The sequence below is a fragment of the Taudactylus pleione genome, unplaced genomic scaffold (assembly GCF_031769625.1).
Source record: "Taudactylus pleione unplaced genomic scaffold, aTauple2 ptg000053l, whole genome shotgun sequence".
NCBI lineage: Eukaryota > Metazoa > Chordata > Amphibia > Anura > Myobatrachidae > Taudactylus > Taudactylus pleione.
Genome location: NW_028284455.1, coordinates 25,890,184 through 25,910,779, shown reverse-complemented (window position 1 = coordinate 25,910,779; position 20,596 = coordinate 25,890,184). Strand labels below are relative to the sequence as shown.

The following is a 20,596-nucleotide window of genomic DNA, read 5'->3' as shown; positions in this document are numbered from 1 at the left end:
CCTGCAGCCAGAATCGATGAAGCAGTGCTGCCTGGAGCGTCCTCAGGACACTTCAGGTGGTCACACCACTGCCCTTACAGCTCCCCACAGCATCCTCAGGATGCTCCGGTATTGCTGTAATCACTGGCGATTGTGGGCCCGCCCCCCCATATGATGTCACATGGTGGGGGGGTGTGGCCTGCACCGTGCCCACAAATGATGTTGTAAATATCCAAATGGCCTTCGGCAGAAAAAAGGTTCCCCACCCCTGCTTTATTCTACGAATGCATGACTAGCTATGTGTTGAACATGGCTATGGGTCAGGTTACAAGTTGTTTTGAGAACCTAGCAATGCACATTAGAAAGAAGAAGAAACCCTGCACTGTAATATAAAATATAAATATTTAGAGTTACTGTTCCTTAAAATATTTAATAACAGATAAACAGATAAAAGCTGAAAATACATTGAGGGCCGTATTCAATTAGGAACGAAAAGTCCGCTGCTGGACTTTTCACCGTCATCAGAGGTTTTGCCGGCGAAAACTTATCGCGCACGTCCCCGCGTATCCCCGTATTCATTTGCATATGTGTGCGAAAACGGGACCCGGCAAAACCTAAATCGGCGAAAAGTCCAGTCATTTTTGGGGAAATCATCCTGACACTCCCCTAAAGAAACTCTGACATGGGGGTTCACTGTGGGTACCCCCATTTAGCCCTGCTAAAGGTATTTGGGGTTTTTAAATGGTCACAATAGGCGTTATTTAGTGTCTTTGAGCAAATGGTGAAGAATAGCATTTTGCAACTTTTTTTTGGAAAATAAGTAGTCCCATCAAATTTGAGGTACATGAAAATGGTTGCAAGCATATTTAAAAATGGCTAATGTCAAGCATTAAAAAGCGCCAAAAACACACCATCAGCAAGCACCTGCAATCAAAAATACACCTCCCCCATACTTGCAGAGCCCCCCAAAGGCTATTTTTCTAGTTTTTGAATTTGTACCCCCACTTTGAATTTTTTCGCACACTTTTTCAAAGTCCTTTTATGGGGTGTCCTTTTGTTTTTTTCTGCGTTTTTTGACACAGTTTGCGTCAAGGGGGGTGTACAAAGGGTACAGAGGGATTTCCGCACCTCTGCACCCCAAAACCCCAATTTTTTACTTTTTCTCCAACGGATATTCATAGGCAAAACTTTTTCGCCTATTACATTGCATTGCGTTTTCGCACCGGCGAAAAGATGCTAAAATTGAATACGGGGATAAGTGAAATATGTAAAAATGACGGCTTTTCGCTCCAAATTGAATTGGGCCCTGAATGTCAAATCTACAAATAACACTGTGGGCCTGATTCAGAGCCGCTCGTAAGCGACCGCTCGTTCGCTCCGAGCAATGTTCGCACATCTGCGCATGCATATGGGTCATAATGCGCATGCGCCAACCAGTCATTGCGGTCGAAAATCGAGCGCTCGCAAAATAGCGAGTGCCTGATAATTTGAGTGACAGGATGAGGCGTTTGTGGGTGGTAACAGGGGAAGGTGCTTGAAAACGGGAAGTGGTGATCTGAACGCAGGCGTGCCAAACGGTCAAAACGGGCGTTTTAAGGGTGTGCATAATTAACAAAGCAGCGTCATCGACCACGTCACTTGGTTGTTTCTTAGCCTGAACTGTTCGCATGATTGCGGTAGGAAAATCCTACCACAAGCATTGCGAGCAGTTCAGATGCCTTTCGATGTACTCGATTAATCAAATAAATAGCGGAGATGACGTAGGATGCGAGTGGCCAGGGGGCGTCTTTACAAAATAGCGAGCGCATGTTTCGTTCGCTCGCTCAGACATAGAGGCGTCAACAGACCGCAAAGAGCGAGTGCTCAATTTAAATAGCCGGCCCCTTTTTCTGAACGAGCGAGCGCAAATAGCGTCCGGCTCTGAATCAGGCCCTGTGTACATAAAAGGTTTAACACATATGATAGTTAAAAGTAAACATAATATTGCCATTATTCTGAGAAGGAATCTAAAAATTGTCTTACTACATATGGACTATGTTTATGACATGCAAATAACTTGCTGCTGAATGTCTTCAAAAATAATATTATTTAAAAATATTGTTGCCAAGTATTAACAAAATACAGTGCTACTGTATCATCCTTTAATAATTTTTATTCTAGAGTTTTAGCTTTTACATACTATACTGTTAATGTACATGTGCTCTATCACAGATTGAGCTATATTACTATGCAAATGAGGATCTCTTGGTTGCTCTACCTGCATAAAACCTTAAGGGATTCCAGAACTAAAGGTAGCATTTAATCATAACATTATGGATTAAAATATAATAATTTATGCTACCATATGGAAATGTGGTAATTGAAATTACATTTAGAAATACATACAGACAGCACCATTAATCATTAGCTCTTAAATGTAAGGTAATTAATACACATCTGTGATAAGCGATACCTACCGTTGGTTGCATGACATATGGAGGGTGAGGCATCCATGATGTACTCTGCACCTAAGATGACAAAGAGCTAGCATTAGGGCAAGGGTGCAATCCATGTAAGTATGTGATTAATGCATTGATAACAAGCCAGTGAACATTATCTGGAAACCAATTTCAAGTTATAAGCACAGGTCTGACTGCAAATAGTCTAGAATCATTTCTCCAAGTGTTCTATTTAATTCTATAATGACCTTGTTATCTTTAAATGAATATATTACTTTCCGACATTAATCGTGGAATATACTGTAGGCTATTTTACACCATTAGAAATATTAAATAAAATGCATTACAATACATTACAAGCCCACTAAATCCAAGTAATTAATTAATTAGCTAAATATATTTTCTTTCAACAGAGAACACAAAAGGTGACATGCAACAAACACTGAAATCACATTACCTAATAAGTGTTTATTGCAAATGTTCCAATGCTGCCACTAGGTTGTGCTATGCTGTTGGTGACTATTGATAAAATCTTATTGTACACTTTAGTGCAAATCAAGTTTCTGTGCGGTACAGTCCTTTTTCAGCACTTTTGCGTCTATTCCACTGAATACCATTATTGGCTATATTTGTACATTTGCATTTCGGGGAATGAAGAGATCTGGGGTGATGAGGGTCAATTTATTTTTTATGTAGCGTGATTACAGCAGGATGGGAAATCAAAATATGTAAGGGGAAGCATGCAATATTCCACAGTCAAATGTAGAAAAGTGAAGAAAATAGAAGATAAAAACTAAATTTTTTAAAAAGCAAATATTTCACATTTTAAGAAACCTATGGCAGGATAATACAAAAGTTAAATGCCATATAATGAAGCAAGGCCAAAGCTTCCAAACATATTTTTTAAAATAATAAAAATGTAGTTTCAGAATCAAAACACTAGATGACACATCTCCATTCAACTTTATATAATAATATGCAAACAGTGTAAATTTTGACAAGGATTATAAATTTAGTCTTGGTCACTTAATTAAAATTGTAGTTGGTTTAAAATCATATTTTAGTCTCTTTTTTTTTTGTTTTAGTCAAGATTTAGTAAGTGGACCTCAGCTTTTTATTTAGTCTAAGTTTAGTCGAAGTTTCAGTCATTATTTTTGCACACAGTATAATGATACAGTCATGGATTTTACTGAACTTTTCTCTAAAATTGCCTTGAGAGGTTGAAGTCAGCATACCTTTACTATGTGTTTAGTAATGTAGGCTCAGTAGGCTGAGTGAGAATGTGTTACATACTGACTTACTGTAGTAATAACCCTACTTCAGAAATAGAAAGTAGTGTATGTAGTATGTACATATAATGATAAAACTGTATTAAAGACAGTAAGAAAGAAAATCAAACTTCAGGACATCAGTGTAATAAAATTTAGCTAATCTGTGATTTTCCTGACCTTCAGTTTATGTAATAAAGTTTACTTATCTCTGTTTAGTTTCAGGAAGACGCCTCTCTCCAAGATGACACTTTCCCTGTTGTGACGGGCCCATGTTAGGTTCCCTGTGTAACACTAAACACCCGCTTGGCAAAAGCCTATGATGCAGGTATTGCAACTCACAAGTAGATCTAGGGCCAGAGCAGTGTTAAGTTTGACAAGATTTTAAATTTAGTTTTAGTCTTAGTCACTTATTTAAAACTGAACACAGATGTAGTCATCGTTTATATTATTGTTAATGTTACAATTTAGTCCTCAAAAAATGTTGTTAACGATTACTTTAATTAAAAATTTTCATCTACAAAATGAAGACTGTATGCAAACACCACTAATGTACGGGATGTAGTTATAAGACCGGCGGCTGCAATCCCCACGCTAAAAGTCTGACACGGAAATTAAGATAGGCGTCGAAATACCGATGAGGTAAGTCCGGGGCGCCCTTAGTGTTAGCCGCAGGGGGGAGTGTTAGGTTTAGGTTACATAGCAGGGTTAGCATTAGGTTTTGGGGGGGAGGTTAGGGTTAGGCACCCCCAGGGGAAGGGTTAGGGTTAGGCACCACTGGGGGGGAGTTAGGTCTAGGCACTAAGAGGGGAGGGTTAGGTTTAGGCACGAAGGGGGGACACTTAGGTTTAGGCACTAACAGGGAGGGTTAGGGTGCGGGTTGGGGAGGGTTGGGGTTAGGCTACAAGAAGGGAGGGTTAGGGGGAGAAGGGGGAGGGTAAGTAAACATACCCTACCCCTGTTAGGATACCAACCTTCGTGATGCCGCTGTCGGTATTGTGACAGGAGGCATCATGACAGCCGGAATTACATTCCGATTGCCTAATGTACATTAACCAAACAAAACCAATCAGACATTTGATTAGATAGCTTCCACCAGACTTAACAACACTATTGGTTGATTGGTTGCTATGTGTTATTGCAAGTGTACTATTTGTACAATAAAAACCTTTTTTTAGTATTATAGTTTGTCATGGTCATTTTAATTTTAATGTTGGGATACTGTAACAAACACACGGGACATACCTGATATGTAGATACAGGAGAAGCAGCAATGAAAGGTGTGATGGATGTCTGTGGAATCATTCTGTTTGTTGCAATATTGTAGGGCGGAGAATAAAATCTGGGGAAAAAAACAACTGAGTAATTAATTTATTTTATTAGAATACTTTAATTATTTATTATACCTTTATTGTTGGCAAAAATCTAGTGACGTTGCATATGAGTTTATACATTTGTCCATATACTGTACACAAAACTTCAATATGGCTGCCAGAAGGAGACTGTCCTCCTGGAGGTTCTAAAGGTCTAGTTCTGCACTCCTCTTTCATTCTTAGTGGGGTCATTTTGATACTCTCATTGGTATTGTCATTTCCCCTCCTTAATGAACTTCACATTTTGGCATCATCACCACCACTGTTTGAATCAGGTCCTTTGAAGTTGATGTGGGTTACTCCTTACTGAAGGCAAGTAAAATATTTTAGTCAGCTCAACCCAAATGTAAATTTTTAGTTTGTGGGTAGAATTATTCTAGAATAGGCCTCCACATGATTAAATACTGTTCTCAATATATTTACACATATCTCTGAAAATATGTATATTTGTGAATGTCATTGTGACAGGGTGGGCTTAATCCATCACCCTTTTTTTTATCTCTTCACTGATGCCACCAGCAATAATGTGATCGGATGAACTTACTATGCCATCCTATATGCTGATGTTTGAGGATTCCTTTTACCATCAGTAACCTACCATTACACTAACCACTCCAACTGCCAGTACTCTACCATCAGACACACACCAACTACCAGTGACACTAAATTTAGGACTGTAGTCAAACCCACCAGCAGGAACCTTCACTAGCACCTGGAAACACTTACTTCTGGGTATTTGTTATGGTTAGGAGCTGGTTTCAACAAAGGACTATTACCGCAAGTAATAGGCATCAGGCAGATTCTTGAAGCTGAATAATGTTTATTGCTCAGAAAATAACCTGTACAGTATAACAGTTTTTTCAGAGCTGAGTCTCCCATATCCAAAATGCTTGGGACCAGGGGCATTTTGGATAACGGAATATTCTGTATTTTGGAAAATTTGCATATCATAATGAAATATCTTGAGAATGGGACCCCAATATACACACACAATGCATTTATGTATTATATACACCTTATACACACAGCCTGCAGGTAATTTTCAATAATTTTGTGGCTCAAGCAAAGTTTGTATACAGAAATGATATTCATTTATGTTTCATATACACCTTATACACACAGCCTGAAGGTAATTTTATACAATATTTTTAATAATTTGTGCCTTAGACAAAGTTTGTGTACATTTAATCATCAAAAATCAAAGGTTTCATTATCTCAGTCATGCCAAAATTATTCCGTATTTCGGAATATTTGGATATGGGAGACTCAACCTGTATTACTGTTTGTGGTAGTGGTGACAATTGAGAAGTCAAGATGATAAACACTATATATTGGCAGGGCATAATCCAGGTCCCTGTCCTTTTAAAAAGAACAGGCTGATTAATGCAGTTTTTGAATCAGGATCATCCCTGCGTACTGTTTACATACTGCTAGCTCTCTTCTATTCCTTAGTGCCTCCAAACCAGTGGAATATACAGGGGGGTGCATGTGGGGCACATTGCCCAGGGTGTCCCAGCAGAGGCGGCGCCCCCCCTCAGTGCTGGGATCAAGTGTTGATCCCAGCACTGAAAGTTCTGGAGTCCGGTGAGATGTATCCTAGGTGGGACACATCTCACCGGACTGTTCCCAGTGTCGGGTGACATTTGTCGCTGGCTGTGAACTGGGTGCAGCTGGCGGACCGGTGGCCATTTGAATGTGGCGCCATCCGTGAGCCAATTACGGCTTGTGGACCGGCAGCCAATAGAAAGTAGCTGCGGCTCGCCAATCGCGTCTGGCCTTGTCATGTCTGGCTTAACCCATGGCGCCACTGCCCAGAAAAGTCAGTTCAGCGGTGGCGGGCAGAGAATGTAGACGTCGCGGAAAGAGCTCCAGCAGCCTTGGAAGAGGCCAGAAGACACTGGGCTCAAGACAGACGACTGTGGCTAAGGACAGTTAGGCTACCATTAATAGACCATCAGGTTATCGGGCACTAGGCCCATGGGGTAATTGGGGGGGCACCTTTAATTCCTTTGCCCTGGACACCAAACCCCCTAGTTAAGCCCCTGCTCCAAAATAACTGGTAGGATTAAGCTATAAATCGCTCCCACAACAGTACCTCCAGAAGACTTGCTCTGGGGTTTCCACAAATGGTAGCCTAAAGGATTAAATCTTTTCTGCATTCAGTAATATGTGTGCTAATCAATGACATTTCATGTAAGTCTCTATTACTCAGTTCTCATTTACTTGTTTGTAAACAATGTTAGTGTCATTTCCTAAATGCAGAACTTTTTTGCTACTTGAAAATTAACTTTTTTTAGTGAATCTTAAGCTGAAAATAGTCTGTGTTTACATTATTTGATCATTGGGCATTACAGAGTTTGTAGAATACATTTGCTGTGCACACATAAACTGCTTTATGGTATTCAGGAATTATTATGTATTCTACAGAGTAAAACTCTTTTGTTACAGTTTCATTTTGCACACATCACAACAAACATTTTTGATAGTGACATTTAAGCAGACCTGGATTTATGGAAAGGACACACAGATCCAGGCTTAGGGTGACATAATTGTCAGGATTTCAGGAAGCTTCTTAACCCTTTTCCAACCTACTGCTGTTCACAGGAGCTGGCCTTTACAGCCAACGTTAATTAAAGCCGGCTAGTTATGGCAGCCATGTGCTGCAGTTTGCAGCCCCATACTGGCTGTCATTGGCTTCATTGTCCAATAAAGTGGCCGAGAACTCTTACTAAGCCAAATTACCACTATGTACATCTCAGTGTGGAAGCCTAAATGTCTGCATTAATCTCAGGAAGTACGAAGGGAAGTCCCTGGTGCTGTAGGGCAAATTTTCCCTAACTGTCAGCACTGATAGATTAATTGTAACTTTGATCTAACAGTGACTGACATGTTACACTAAATATGGCAGAAGGGAACACGGGACTGGCCAAATTAATTAAAATAACAAGTAAAACTGCTATGTAATTGTATATAAGAGCCATACTTTTCCATAAAGAACTTATACTTGGGATTCCTGTTCCAGACAATTAATTAAAAACTCTCTAAGTTTGCACTATTTGGTTAAAATTAACTATATAAATAATTATGTAAAACGATATATACTTTACTTGTATAATGCATTTAAAATAAAAAATATTTTTGATACAATATCTACCTAAAGTAAGCAATTCAGCAAGGATCGAAACTGCTAAAGCGCACGCAGACGGATGATTGTTGAGTACTGCGCATGCGTATGCCTCGCAGTGCACGTACGCCTCACTGCGATTGGGATTGCTTGACAGTGATTGACAGGAAGTACCGTATGGGTGTGGTGATGGTGGGGTAGTCGGAGAAACGCAGCGGTGCCAGCGCGTTTGAACGCCGTTGCAGGGGCGTGTATAAATTAGCCACTGCGATGGCATACACAGCTTGAGCTCTCACTGCGTGTAACAAGGTTAGCAATTTATAGGTATGGTCAGGGCTGCAGTAATTCTGCATGAGCGGTCGATGGTACTCAATGTTTCTGATTTTTGAGAGGTTTGCTAGGTATTACAGATGTGAGAGAGGGGAAGTGGGCATCTGCATTTTGTCCGTGCATGTGCTTTGCATTTGCAAGCATTAGCATACTTTCGCAGCAGACCTGCGTGCACGATTGCAGCCGCAATCGCATTAGAGATCCTTGCTGAATCAGCCCCTTTATTCAGTGCAGAATGTGACATAAGAGGTTTTGCATATGTTTAATAAAACATTAAAAGTTGTCAGAAAATGCTAAAGCTAAATATTTATTTATGACAAAGATCATATTTTTTTTATTATTTGTCTATTTCAGGCTTGGACAACCTGTGATTATCCAAGTAAAGGCCCCCATACATCAGCAATTGATTGCAGCAATCGTGCAATTTGGAATCGATTGAAAAAGGGTAAAGATTTTTATACACAATCGATTGCAAATTGCACGATTGCTGCAATCGATTGTGTATAAAAATCTTTACCCTTTTTCAATCGATTCCAAATTGCACGATTGCTGCAATCAATTGTTGATGTGTGGGGGCCTTAAGATTAAGCTAGAAACTCCAGCATGCCCTGCTAGTTGATATTGTAGATAGCAAGATATGCTGGGACCTGTAGTTTCACAGCACCTGAATAGCTACAGGGTGTCCAGGCACGGTCTGATTATTAGGGTGCATTGCAGTGTACCCAAATCAGTTGTTCTTCATCAATATGTTTTATGCGCCAATCATTTTACAAAGCACGGATGTTTCATTACTGTAGCCCATTTCAGTAAAACCACTTTAGTAATGAAACACAATAGCAATGAAATTTGCTATTCACATAGAAATCTTCCTATATTATAGGTTGAAAGTGTGATTGCCAGTGCTTACTGTCTGGAATCTGTAATGTACATGGGTATGCCTGTGTGCTAATCCAGTGTGTGTGACCTATATTTATGAGACATTTAAAAAAATGGAGTGAGCATGTATATTTAATAGCATGGATTTAATTTTTTGTGCTTTTGCCAATCTGACTTTGTCGCTAGTTGTGCTTTATATTTGTTCGTTTGCAAATTCTTTTTTTGCAGCAGAGTTGTAATTTCTGAGGCCAAAAAAAGCTTTTTTCATGCATAGAGCGTGTGAACTCTAAAGTACTGTCATTTGTAAAGATCAGTTCATTTCCACGGGAGTCCTGGTGAAGGATGGCTGGAATTATACTGATTTTGTGATACTGTGTAGTCTTCACCTCGGTCTCCTCTCACTTGGGGGCCTATTAATCATCCTGTATGGGCGCATTACACATGTGGAAACGCTACTTTCCACATGTTTTAAGTAACAGGCCCATTCATTATTAGTGGTCAGATGGGGCCGCCTAGTATTCAGTAAACTCCAAATAGTATGCCTGTGAGAATCACTGCCAACGTTCCAGTAGCACCACTACTGGATTACAAAGGTCTGAGGTTGCAAAGAGTGATCCGCCATCTCCCCATGTGCTTGCTTAACTTCACATCATGCATGCGTAGAAAGCTAGATCGGCAATGTTAGGGATAATGGGGACAGCTGCCTTGTAGAGCAGCGGTCCCTGTACTGGAGCAATACTGAATACACGGTAGTCGATACAAGGCCACAAAGGAAAAACCCACTCCGGCGGGAGATGTAGATGGCCGAATGAACCCTTTGGCTAAGTTTTCTCTGATATAATTAGACATGGCCGCAGTTTCTGGGACTGAGAGTGGATAGACACGACTATGCGGTGGAACCTTTCCAGGCACCAATTCAATAGCACAATCCCACGGGCAGTGAGGAGGTAGTTTATTAGCGGCTTGTTCACAAAAAATCATCACAAACTTCTTGGTAGGGCTCGGGCAGTTGAAGTCCTTGTTTAAAATTTTTACCCACAGAAACTGGACATGTGTGAGAAGAAGAGATCTCAGGAATAGTTTGGTGAGTCCTTAAAGGACTATTCGAGGAAGACATTTCTGGTGGCAATTGGGTCCCCATGCCAGGATATGCATGGTAGACCAATCAATAGTAGAGCTATACGCCTGGAGCCAAGGTAATCCAAGAACTAGAACATGAGTACATTTGGGTAGCACTATAAGCTCAATTTCTTCGTGATGCAAAGCACCTATACTGAGCGAAACGGGTAGCAAAACTGACATTATGGTACCTCCCAGGATAGTACTGACATTGACAGCGGAGAGGGACGACATCCGTGGAAGCCGTTTAACCAGTTCACATACCAAAGTTTCTGAGATAAAGTTACCCGCTGCTCCAGAGTCAATTAAAGCATTCATTCTCTTAGTGCAGAACCCAGCATGGACTTTGACAGGCAACAAAGAATCTGCTAAGTGAGAGAAGTTAGATAGAACTTCCAACCGGATGCTCCTAGAACCAGTCAGGGTTTCCCATTTCCCGAGAGCTGAGGACAATCACCAATGAAATGTCCCGGAGTGGCACAGTAAATGCAAAGTTTATCACAGATGCTGTTGTCAAACAAAAATGGTTTATCTGCATAGGTTCCTCCTTGGGTGTAAAAGAAGGATTCAAATTGGTAGACAAAGGATGATCCTTGCTATGATCCTCTTGCCACTTACTTGACTGTCTTTCTCTATGACGAAGATCAATTTAATACAGAGAGAAAATAATTCTGAGAGTGAATCAAGTAGGTCTCACAAAGCCAACTCATCTTTCAATTGTTCAGACAAACCATGTAAGAAAGCAGCCCTAAGAGCTCCGTCATTCCATTCCAGCTCGGATGCAATGGTTTGAAACTGGACCACGTACTGATCCACCATGCGTGAACCCTGGCTAATCCATAGAATATCATAAGAGGCAGAAATAGACCTGCCTGGTTCATCGAAGGCTCATTTAAAAGAATTAATTAAATCCTCATAATTGGAGACCAAAGCATCCGCACGTTCCCACAAAGGAGAGACCTATTCCAGAGTAGATCCGGAGAGTAAAAGATATAACATAGGCTCTTGGAGTGGGAAAAGGCAGACATTCAAATTGAAATTGAAGAGACTTCAGAGGAGACGACACAGGAGGATAATTCACTGGTACAGTTATGGAAGAAGTTGGAACCACTCTAGCTAGGGTAGACTGTATAGTAATTAATTGAGTTGAAAGTTCCCGAAGATAGTGTGCCACCTGTTTCTGAGCTGCTTCTTGATTCTCTATACGAGAGGTAAGGTTCTGTATTGCCTCGGCACCTTGGAGACCCTCGGCATCCATTTTGGCCTGAACAAACTGTCACGAGCTGGCCTTTGAGGTTCCCTGTCAGAGGAGTGGGAGGCAGGGTGATTAGGTGGGGAGGCAGTAGCAGATGAGGAGGAAGTAAGTATGATTCCTCAATGGCTAATTCCGGGTGTTGACGAGACCTGACCAGAGGCGCGGAGTCTAACTCATTGGTGTTGTTCATCAGTGACCCCTCCAATTGGGATATGGGTTTTGCTGCACCCAATGAGCAGGTCGTGGCCCCCTGATCAGGGACCCAGGAATTAGCAACTGACAGAGAGATAAGAAAGACAACTGAGTGGCTGGAGATTATGAGTGGAGAATATCGGTAATCACCGATGTTAGTAACACTGAAGTATATTGGTAGTGACCGATGTAGAAGATCACTGAAAGAATGTTGGTAGTGACTGATGTTGAATATCACTGAAGAATATTGGTAGTGATATTCAACATCAGTCACTACCGATATTCTTCAGTGACCGATGTTGCATATCACTGGAGACAATCAATAGCGACCAATGCTGAATAACACTGGAGTATATTGGTAGGGACTAATGCTGAATATCACTGGAGTATATCGGTAGGGACCAATGCTGAATATCACTGGAGAATATCAGTAGTGACTGATGTTGCGCACTGATGATACAACAACGTGGAGCCTGGAACAGCGATCCAAAGCTAGCAGCTACTGGAGAAGAGAAGTTGTTCAGGCGACTTCCTGTTTCCTGGAGTCCTGCTTTATACCCTTAGGTAGCTGTCCATTGGAGGAGAGAGTCAGCTGAGAGGAGACAAGGCTACCACTGGTAGAGGGTCCGGTCGGGTGAGACAGACAATATAGCTGCACCCATGACTGCCGCCACGGGAACTCCGATATGGAGGATTGCGTGGAAGTCAACAGGGACCCAGGGATAACACTCAGTGTGTCACCTGCCGCCGTACCTGGCGTCTGACTGTGCGGCTAGTCAGGGGAGCCAGCGCCGTGGTGAGTAATGGCCGAGCCCACGGTGAAACCTTACACAATTGAGAAAGCCACTTCCGAATAAACATGCACCTCTTTTTCAGAGTTCCATGTCTTACAATGCATATTAATGTATACTTAAAAAACTTTGTTTTAATATACAGTATTTTAGGACCTAGTGCCGACAACAGAGAGTGCTTCCTTTCCTCTCTTTTTTAACTTGCTTTTACTCTCAGGGGAGCACCTCCACATTGAGACTTGTATAATAGCAAGAAGGGCTATCTATTGGCATTACAGTAGAGATATCCTACATACGTCACATTATTTTTACTACATCAGTGTTTTCACCAGTGCTTGGGTTCTCTCCCCTGCCTTCCCCTATGGGCTTAGCAATACTGAATTACTCAGGGAATTAGGTATCTACTATCGCAACTCACAGTGAGTTGGATACTTAATCATTAGGGGCCATCTGGCAACGGTACCCTAAATCTCATCAACTTCACCTGGACTTTGCCCCAAATCATGCATTTTCATTTGCAATCCCTTTGGGGTGCTTATACAAATACACAATTAAGGTGCTGCCGAACATGAAGCATAGGAGCACACTAAATTGCAGACATCACACCTAATTGAATGGACCCAATAAATTGATGTGGCCAGGTAAATCCAACTTACGGCATGTTTTACATTTTCACATCTGTGGGCCTGATTCAGTAAGGATCACAATTCTGCTTATGCGCACGCACTGCAGTTGCTAATATCAGTGGTGATATTTAAATATGTGCATTCACATTGTGAACGCAGCCTGACATAAGGACGCCCACTTCCCCTTACTCACATCCGTATACATGGGCAACATAGCGAAACAATCAGTAACATTGAGTACCATCGGACCCATACACACAATAAGGCCGGTCAGACCTCACTCAGGAATTGCTAACTTCTGCGCATGCTATGAGACCTCAGGCATCGTCTGGTATCGCAGTGGCTAATTTATGCATGCCCATGCAATGGTGTTGAAACGCACTGGCACGCCTGTTTACCTGACCACCCCCCGTCACCACCCACAAATGGCCCTTCCTGTCAATCACTCTGCTCTGGGTCTGTATGGCCCCTGCAAACATAGTTCACAATTGCTAGTTCACGCATGCACTCTGCGATGCATGCGCAATGCGAATTAATTGACCGATTGCATGCGTATTAGCAACTGCGTTCCTTGCTGAATCAGGCCCTGTATTTTTAGTTGCACATTTTTTATGGGCAACCATAAATCTTGTATATAAAACCCTGATTATAATATGCGACAATATTCATTTATCGACTTCAGAACTTAAATCTGGTTTACAAAGGCACAAAGTGTATGCCCCAGTGACTCAAAGTAAGACATCTCAAAGGAGTGTACTTAACTTATGTCTAAATGTGTCTACACTTCCATGTTAACACCATTGAACCACCTCTCCCAGTGGAAGTGGCCACAAGTTCAAGACACATGCAACTCTAAATCCAGATATAGGTTTTTCGCACCCATAGTGCCACAATTTTGGAATAAGCATCTTTACTAACATGCATCTCTAAATCTGGCTATCAGTAAGCCGGATTCAGATTTGGGAATAGAGTACAATATTGCAAGTAACTGATCATCTTGGTAAAACCATGCTGCACTGCAGGTGGGGCAAATTTAAACTGTGCAGAGAGATTAGATTTGGGAGGGGTGTGTCCAAACTGAACTCTAAATTGTAGAGTAAAAATAAAGCTATCCAGCATTTGTGGGCTACATGCAAAGAAGCCAGTATTTACCCCACATGCAATTTTTTTTTATGTATTTGCACCCATTGCATTGCAATATGGTTTGTCCAGGTACACAGGTACAGTACTTGTTCTATCCTACTCTATTCACAAATTAATGGAGACTTAACACCCCAGAAATAGGATGGTAAACTGCATTTTCTTACCTTTAAAAAGTCATAACAGATTTGAAAAAAATTCTCGTGTTCCTTAATGCATTCTATCGGATCATTGTTAAAGGCCATCACATATTTTTTTAAAGCATAAATAGATCATATTTCCAGCCACATAAACTTCACAAGGATGAAGGATTTTTTTATATAAAAATGTTAGTCTAGTAGTAAGATAATACATTATTGAAAACCAAACAATTAAATACCAGCATATCAAAGAAATTGTACTTACCCATTCTGCATAGCTGCTGTTGGGTCATATGTCAATGTCATTCCAGTCTGTATTCAGGGAAAAAAATATATACTTAATACTCAATAGCCAAATGAAAGAATCTTAAATAACCAGGATTATGCGTCTATGACTCCTACTAGTATTGTCCGGATATTTATGAAAAATATTACTAAAAGGTGTAAGGTGTATTCAAACTCCACAATTTTTAGGAAGTAAGTCCAACAACCCCCCCTTGCTCCACCTTACCTAAATTGTGGGGTCACTGTAGTGGAACTCCCTCTGTGCTGTTGGGATCTATCATGAAATAGAGCACTATGTCAGCCTTGTTTCCTGGTCTCATCGTCAAAGGTTTTCTGGCCCCACGAAGCATTTTTCCTGCATGACAACTATTCATGCTTGTACTTTTAAATTCAGCAAATTGACAGGAACAGGTGACAGGGCCGACATACTCGCAATCTAGGCCCTGCTTTATGATGACCCCATTTCATCATGGACCACAAAGCAGAGCAGAGGTTCCAGAAATGAGACCAGACAATTCCATAAGTGGTAACAATGGGGTTGGATGTTTGTTTTTTAAATAAAAAGGAGGAATTATCCTTTGAAGACAAGCTGTATTATGCTCAATTATTTATAATTGAATAACGCAGTGGTTCCCAAACTTGTTTGAATCACGGCGGTCTACAGTATAATCATTTTTCCCAGTGCACCCGTAGGCCAAAAGTTTCTTACTGAGAAACTCAGGAAAAATTATTTAAGTAAAGGGTGCTTACTTGTCATCCTTAGGTTAAGTTATTTGGTGGTAGACAGGGTTGTGCTTCTTTGTCCACATATTTTATGATTGGTATTCACCAGAACTGCTTTTGCCAATCACAATGGGCTTAAGTAATATTATTTGGTAGTAGACCACCAACCCGTGGCACTCCTGCAAGTGCCTTGTGCACCCCAGAGTGCCATGGCTCCCAGTTTGGAACGCACTGATATAATGAATTGAAGAATATATTGTGGTCTTTTTCAGTTGATTAGTTGGTTTGTAACCCAGCTCTTCATTAAGCTTAGTTCTCATGGCGTCCTATACAGTTCATTGAGCGAGCACTCAAGCAAGAAAGAACTGTACACTTTTATCAGGTCCCATACGTTCATTCTGTAAGACTTAGTTTAATGGAATGAGTCTGTTTTGTCAGGCAGTAGGTTTTGATAGGCAGCAAAATATAAATTAGTTAATATTATAAAGTATATTTTTGTGCTACAAAAGTCTAGATTAATGGTCTCATTGTTAAAGCTTTAATTTATGAAATTTACAATTTTAGCCTCTTTAGTCATTATTGTGGAATAAACTGTTGCTTTAAACAACATAACGCCACCATCCCCTTACTAAATAAAAAAAAATAAAAAATAAAAATATCCAAATTTCCCACTTTAGCTTAATTAGTTCTCCAAAACATGATTGGTGAATATCTTTACTGAGAACTAATAGAACTGATTCAAATGTCTTTGGAATTATTTCTGTTTCTATGTCATTGAAATGGCCTTTTTATATACTTATTGGCCTTGGGTGTAAATAATGAGCAATTTGCATGCCTCCACCAACACTCATGATGGAGAGGATTAAATATTTCACACTTTGGTTTTGTGGAATAAGCGCAGTGTTGACAGGTGTTCTAGAGCATTGCAATTTTCTGATCAGGTTACCACTGAGTTCTAAAGTGAGGAAACAGTCAGCATAACATTAAAGTGAATGGGGAATGCCGTCCCCCTGTCACACCACTGCTTGCTGTAGAGTTCTAATCTACACCACCTGTCTGACAGTGACCTAAGGCTGTTTCATGTAAACTAGCATCAGCATTTGACCAACTTATGTTTTAAGGTTTTTACTCTATAAGATATAATTGAGCCCAAAATAACTATTGCCTACTAATAAATAACTAAATTTCACAAAAATAAATAAATAAATCAAATAAGAAAGTTTAAATAAGTATTTTCTCTGGATGTAACAAACTGTGTATTTTATAATTCTTATATATTACACAGCTCTGTACTACGAGGGGAATGCACACAAATCACATACGATAACATGGAACAGACTGTAAAGATGGCCTTGATCATTTGAGCTGGCAATCTAAGAGTGCGTGTTGAACACATGATACATAAGTTAGTGCAATAACAATTGTAGCTGCTAGAGGGGAAAGTGTGTGTGGCTATGGTAAAGCAGTAGCATAATAAGCCACCAATTATAAATAAATAATAACTGATTGATTACATGTATTCATGAATGTATTCAATAAATAAATATGGACTATAGAGGCTTAACACAGAATAGTTATTAGTATGCACTGTGCATATGTTTTTTATTGTGGAGCACAGTTAATAACAATCGTCAGACATATTATTACTGTTTTTTCTATCTTTTAAGACAATACCAGAAATTATTTAATTGAATATGCCATCATACATTCAGCATGACTTGAGGAGAAAAGCACCAAGATTGAGAATTTTTCCCAGCATGAAATATACATATTTTAAGACATATGCTAATATATTATGCTGCATATTTAAGGATTGGAAAAATACCCTGCGTTTTTACCTTGTCAAGTCTATAAAATTAAATTAGTCATCATCTTCCATTTCCTAAAGTAAAACGAAGTCATTCATTATTCTGCCTCTATGATGTTTGCACACCATTAATGTTTTATAATGAATTGGTGTTACAATATTAAGTTTAAAAATCTCAGTAGCTGCATCAGTGGGGACATATATCATCAGCTTTTCATCCATTTTAATCACTTGATTAATATTTTATGCGTTTGAGAAAAAAACAAATCTTTTATGTTCATGTTTTATATAACATATGACAGTAAATTACAAGGTAAATGTTCCTCTTTTATAGAACCTGCCCTCATACATCTGCTGCGTAGTCAATTACCAGATTCTATTTTGTGTGTTCTTGTTTTCTGTGGCGGTCATAATTGTGACATAAATTTGTTTAATTTATGAACAAATGACAATCGTATTTTAACAAGCATAACTGATTTAAAAATGTATGATACATAAAAGTTTATATGGGGTTATCTCAAGGACTCTGTTATAACTGAAATATAAAATAGTCACTTAAACAAAGCTCAATATTCATGTTACTACATTAAAACGGTTATATATATTGCATAAGACACTGACCACCATGAACATTAAATTAAGCTTACTACAAGTCATCACTAAAAGGATTAATCTTACACCTGGTCTATATTAGGTACAACATATATACTTCCTAACAGACATATACATGCCTACTACATGAGTAGGTAAAGTGCGACATTCCACCTGACATGGAACCACACATGCCATAATGTCCTGATACAGTTTTGCTGTTAGGGCATGCTAAAACAAATCAGGTCACACTGGGATGTGGAGCAGGAGTGCCACATTTTGCCTATTCCTGGCCAACAGTTCTGTTCCTGCCTCAGATTCTTCCCCCTCATGCTACCCCCTACTCTCCTCTACCCTGTTCATTATTCCACTCCCTCCTGTCCCTGCCCTATTGCCCTAACCCCCCTATACTCTGCCCTGTCTGACTATTCGTCTATCTCCTCCTGTCTCTGCCAAAGTCCCTGATCCATCACCTTGCCCCTTATTCTTATCTAACCTGTCTTTCTATTCTTCTACTCCCTCCTGTCTCTGCTCAAAACCCCACCTCCTTACTCTATGTCCACACCTCTTTTGTATTCTGGAGATTTGAAGGGACCACCAGACACTTACCTGTCCTTCTGGACAGGTGAATGCCCGTGATAGTGTGGAGATGTTTTAATGTTATCTAGTGGAGTGGTATATTTATGCTATGAGGAGGGGTATTATAATAATGTCTGTAGATATGGGTAATGCATTATTGTGCATGTGGGGCTGTATTTATATTGTGTCTCTGTGGAGTATATTAATATTATCTGTTTTATATGTGGGTCACTGTTGGTCTCTGCATTATGTGGTAGTCAATTTAATGTTCTCTTCATTATCTGGCATTCACTGTGATATTCTCTGCATTATATGGTGGGCAGTGCCATGTACTCAGCATCATGTGGCAGTCACTGCCATGCTCTCTGCATTATATAGTGGTTACTGCCATGTTCTCTGCATTATATGGCAGTCGCAGCAATGCTCTCTGCTTTATATGGCAGACACTGCCATATTCTTTGCATTATGTGGTTGTAACTGCCATGTTCTCTGCATTCCATGGCGGTCACTGCCATGCCTTCAGCATTATATGGCGGTCATTATGATGTTCTTTGCATTACTTGGTAGTCTCTGCCTTGCTCTCCGATTGATATGGCAGTCACTGCAATACTCTATGCATTATATGATGGTTACTGCAATGTTCTCTGAATTAACTGGTGGTCACTGCCATGTTCTCTACATTATATGGTGGTCTTTGCCATACTCTACGTATTATATGACAGTTTCTGCAATGTTCATTGCCTTAATGGGTGGCCACTACCATGTTCTCTGCATTATATGGCAGTTACTGCAATGCTCTCTGCATTATCTGGCAGTCACTGCCATGTTCTTTGCATTATATGGCGGTCACTACCATGCTCTTGGCTTTATGTGGCAGATACTGCCATATTATTTGCATTATGTTATGTTAACTGCCATGTCCTCTGCATTCCATGATGGTTACTGCCATGCTTTCAGCATTATATGGTGGTCATTATGATGTTCTTTGCATTATTTAGTGGTCACTGCCATGTTTTCTGATTCATATGGCAGTCACTGCAATACTCTATGCATTATATGATGGTTACTGCAATGTTCTCTGAATTAACTGATGGTCACTGCCATGTTCTCAGCATTACCTGGTGGCTACTGCCATGCTCTCTGCATTATCTGGTGGTTACTGCCATGTTCTCTGCATTATATGGTGGTCAATAATTGAAAAATTAGGAAATACAATAGCAGAACTACAAAATAAATGCAGCAACGCTGGAACCTTAATGTAATGGGACTAAAAATAATTTTTCCCCTCATCCCACACACATTTCAGTCTTTACAATGTAGACAGCTGTATCCAAGCAAGCCAAGGGTGACTACTATCTGCAAGGCTGGGAAGCGGGGTACCGAGCCAAGTCTTTGCCACTGGTGACAGAAATCCTTGCTTCACCCCTTACAGTGTTTTCCATTTTTCTCAGACTTGTGCTTTCTCTTACAGGGCTCAGAACCCTTTGCTGGTATCTATATTTCTATTTAGTGCATTATTAAACCAAGATCAAGGTTTAGTAAGTGAGACATACAGTAACAGGGATTTTTCCTAAGCAGCCGTGAGCCATGATGGAACCTCCACTGATCAGTAATTATATCTGAACGCTACCAGGCTATTGATTAACGATTACTTTGACACTACTGTTTAGAAAACAGTTAAGCATTATTGTATTAGTGGTTTTTACCTTTCTTTAGTAATAGGATACCAACTTTTGTTCATTCCTAAATCAAAGTATGCAAACTTCTTGCTCAGACTCTTAGGAATTGAAAGATAATTAACAGCATAGGCTGCAGTACAGATTTTATTATTATTATTATTATACACATTTATTTATATAGCATCGGCATACTGTATAGTTGATAACAGGGGCACTGAAAGGGGGGGGCGGGTACTACTAACCCTGTACGGGGCTGACGGGAGGGGCCCAATATACCGCTG

At 40.1% G+C, this 20,596-nt stretch overlaps 1 protein-coding gene across 5 annotated transcripts in view; it reads right to left on the bottom strand.

Moving 5' to 3' along the window:
* The window catches only part of RBMS3 (RNA binding motif single stranded interacting protein 3), a 670,995-nt gene that overhangs the window by 45,537 nt on the left and 604,862 nt on the right, over window positions 1–20,596 (bottom strand). For all 5 annotated transcript variants that reach the window (XM_088462760.1, XM_088462762.1, XM_088462759.1 and 2 more), the window contains 3 exons: window positions 14,917–14,963; window positions 4,931–5,027; window positions 2,436–2,486 (listed from right to left, as the gene is read on the bottom strand). In XM_088462760.1, coding sequence (XP_088318886.1) covers window positions 2,436–2,486; window positions 4,931–5,027; window positions 14,917–14,963 — 195 coding nt within the window. The remainder of the gene's footprint in view (window positions 1–2,435; window positions 2,487–4,930; window positions 5,028–14,916; window positions 14,964–20,596) is intronic.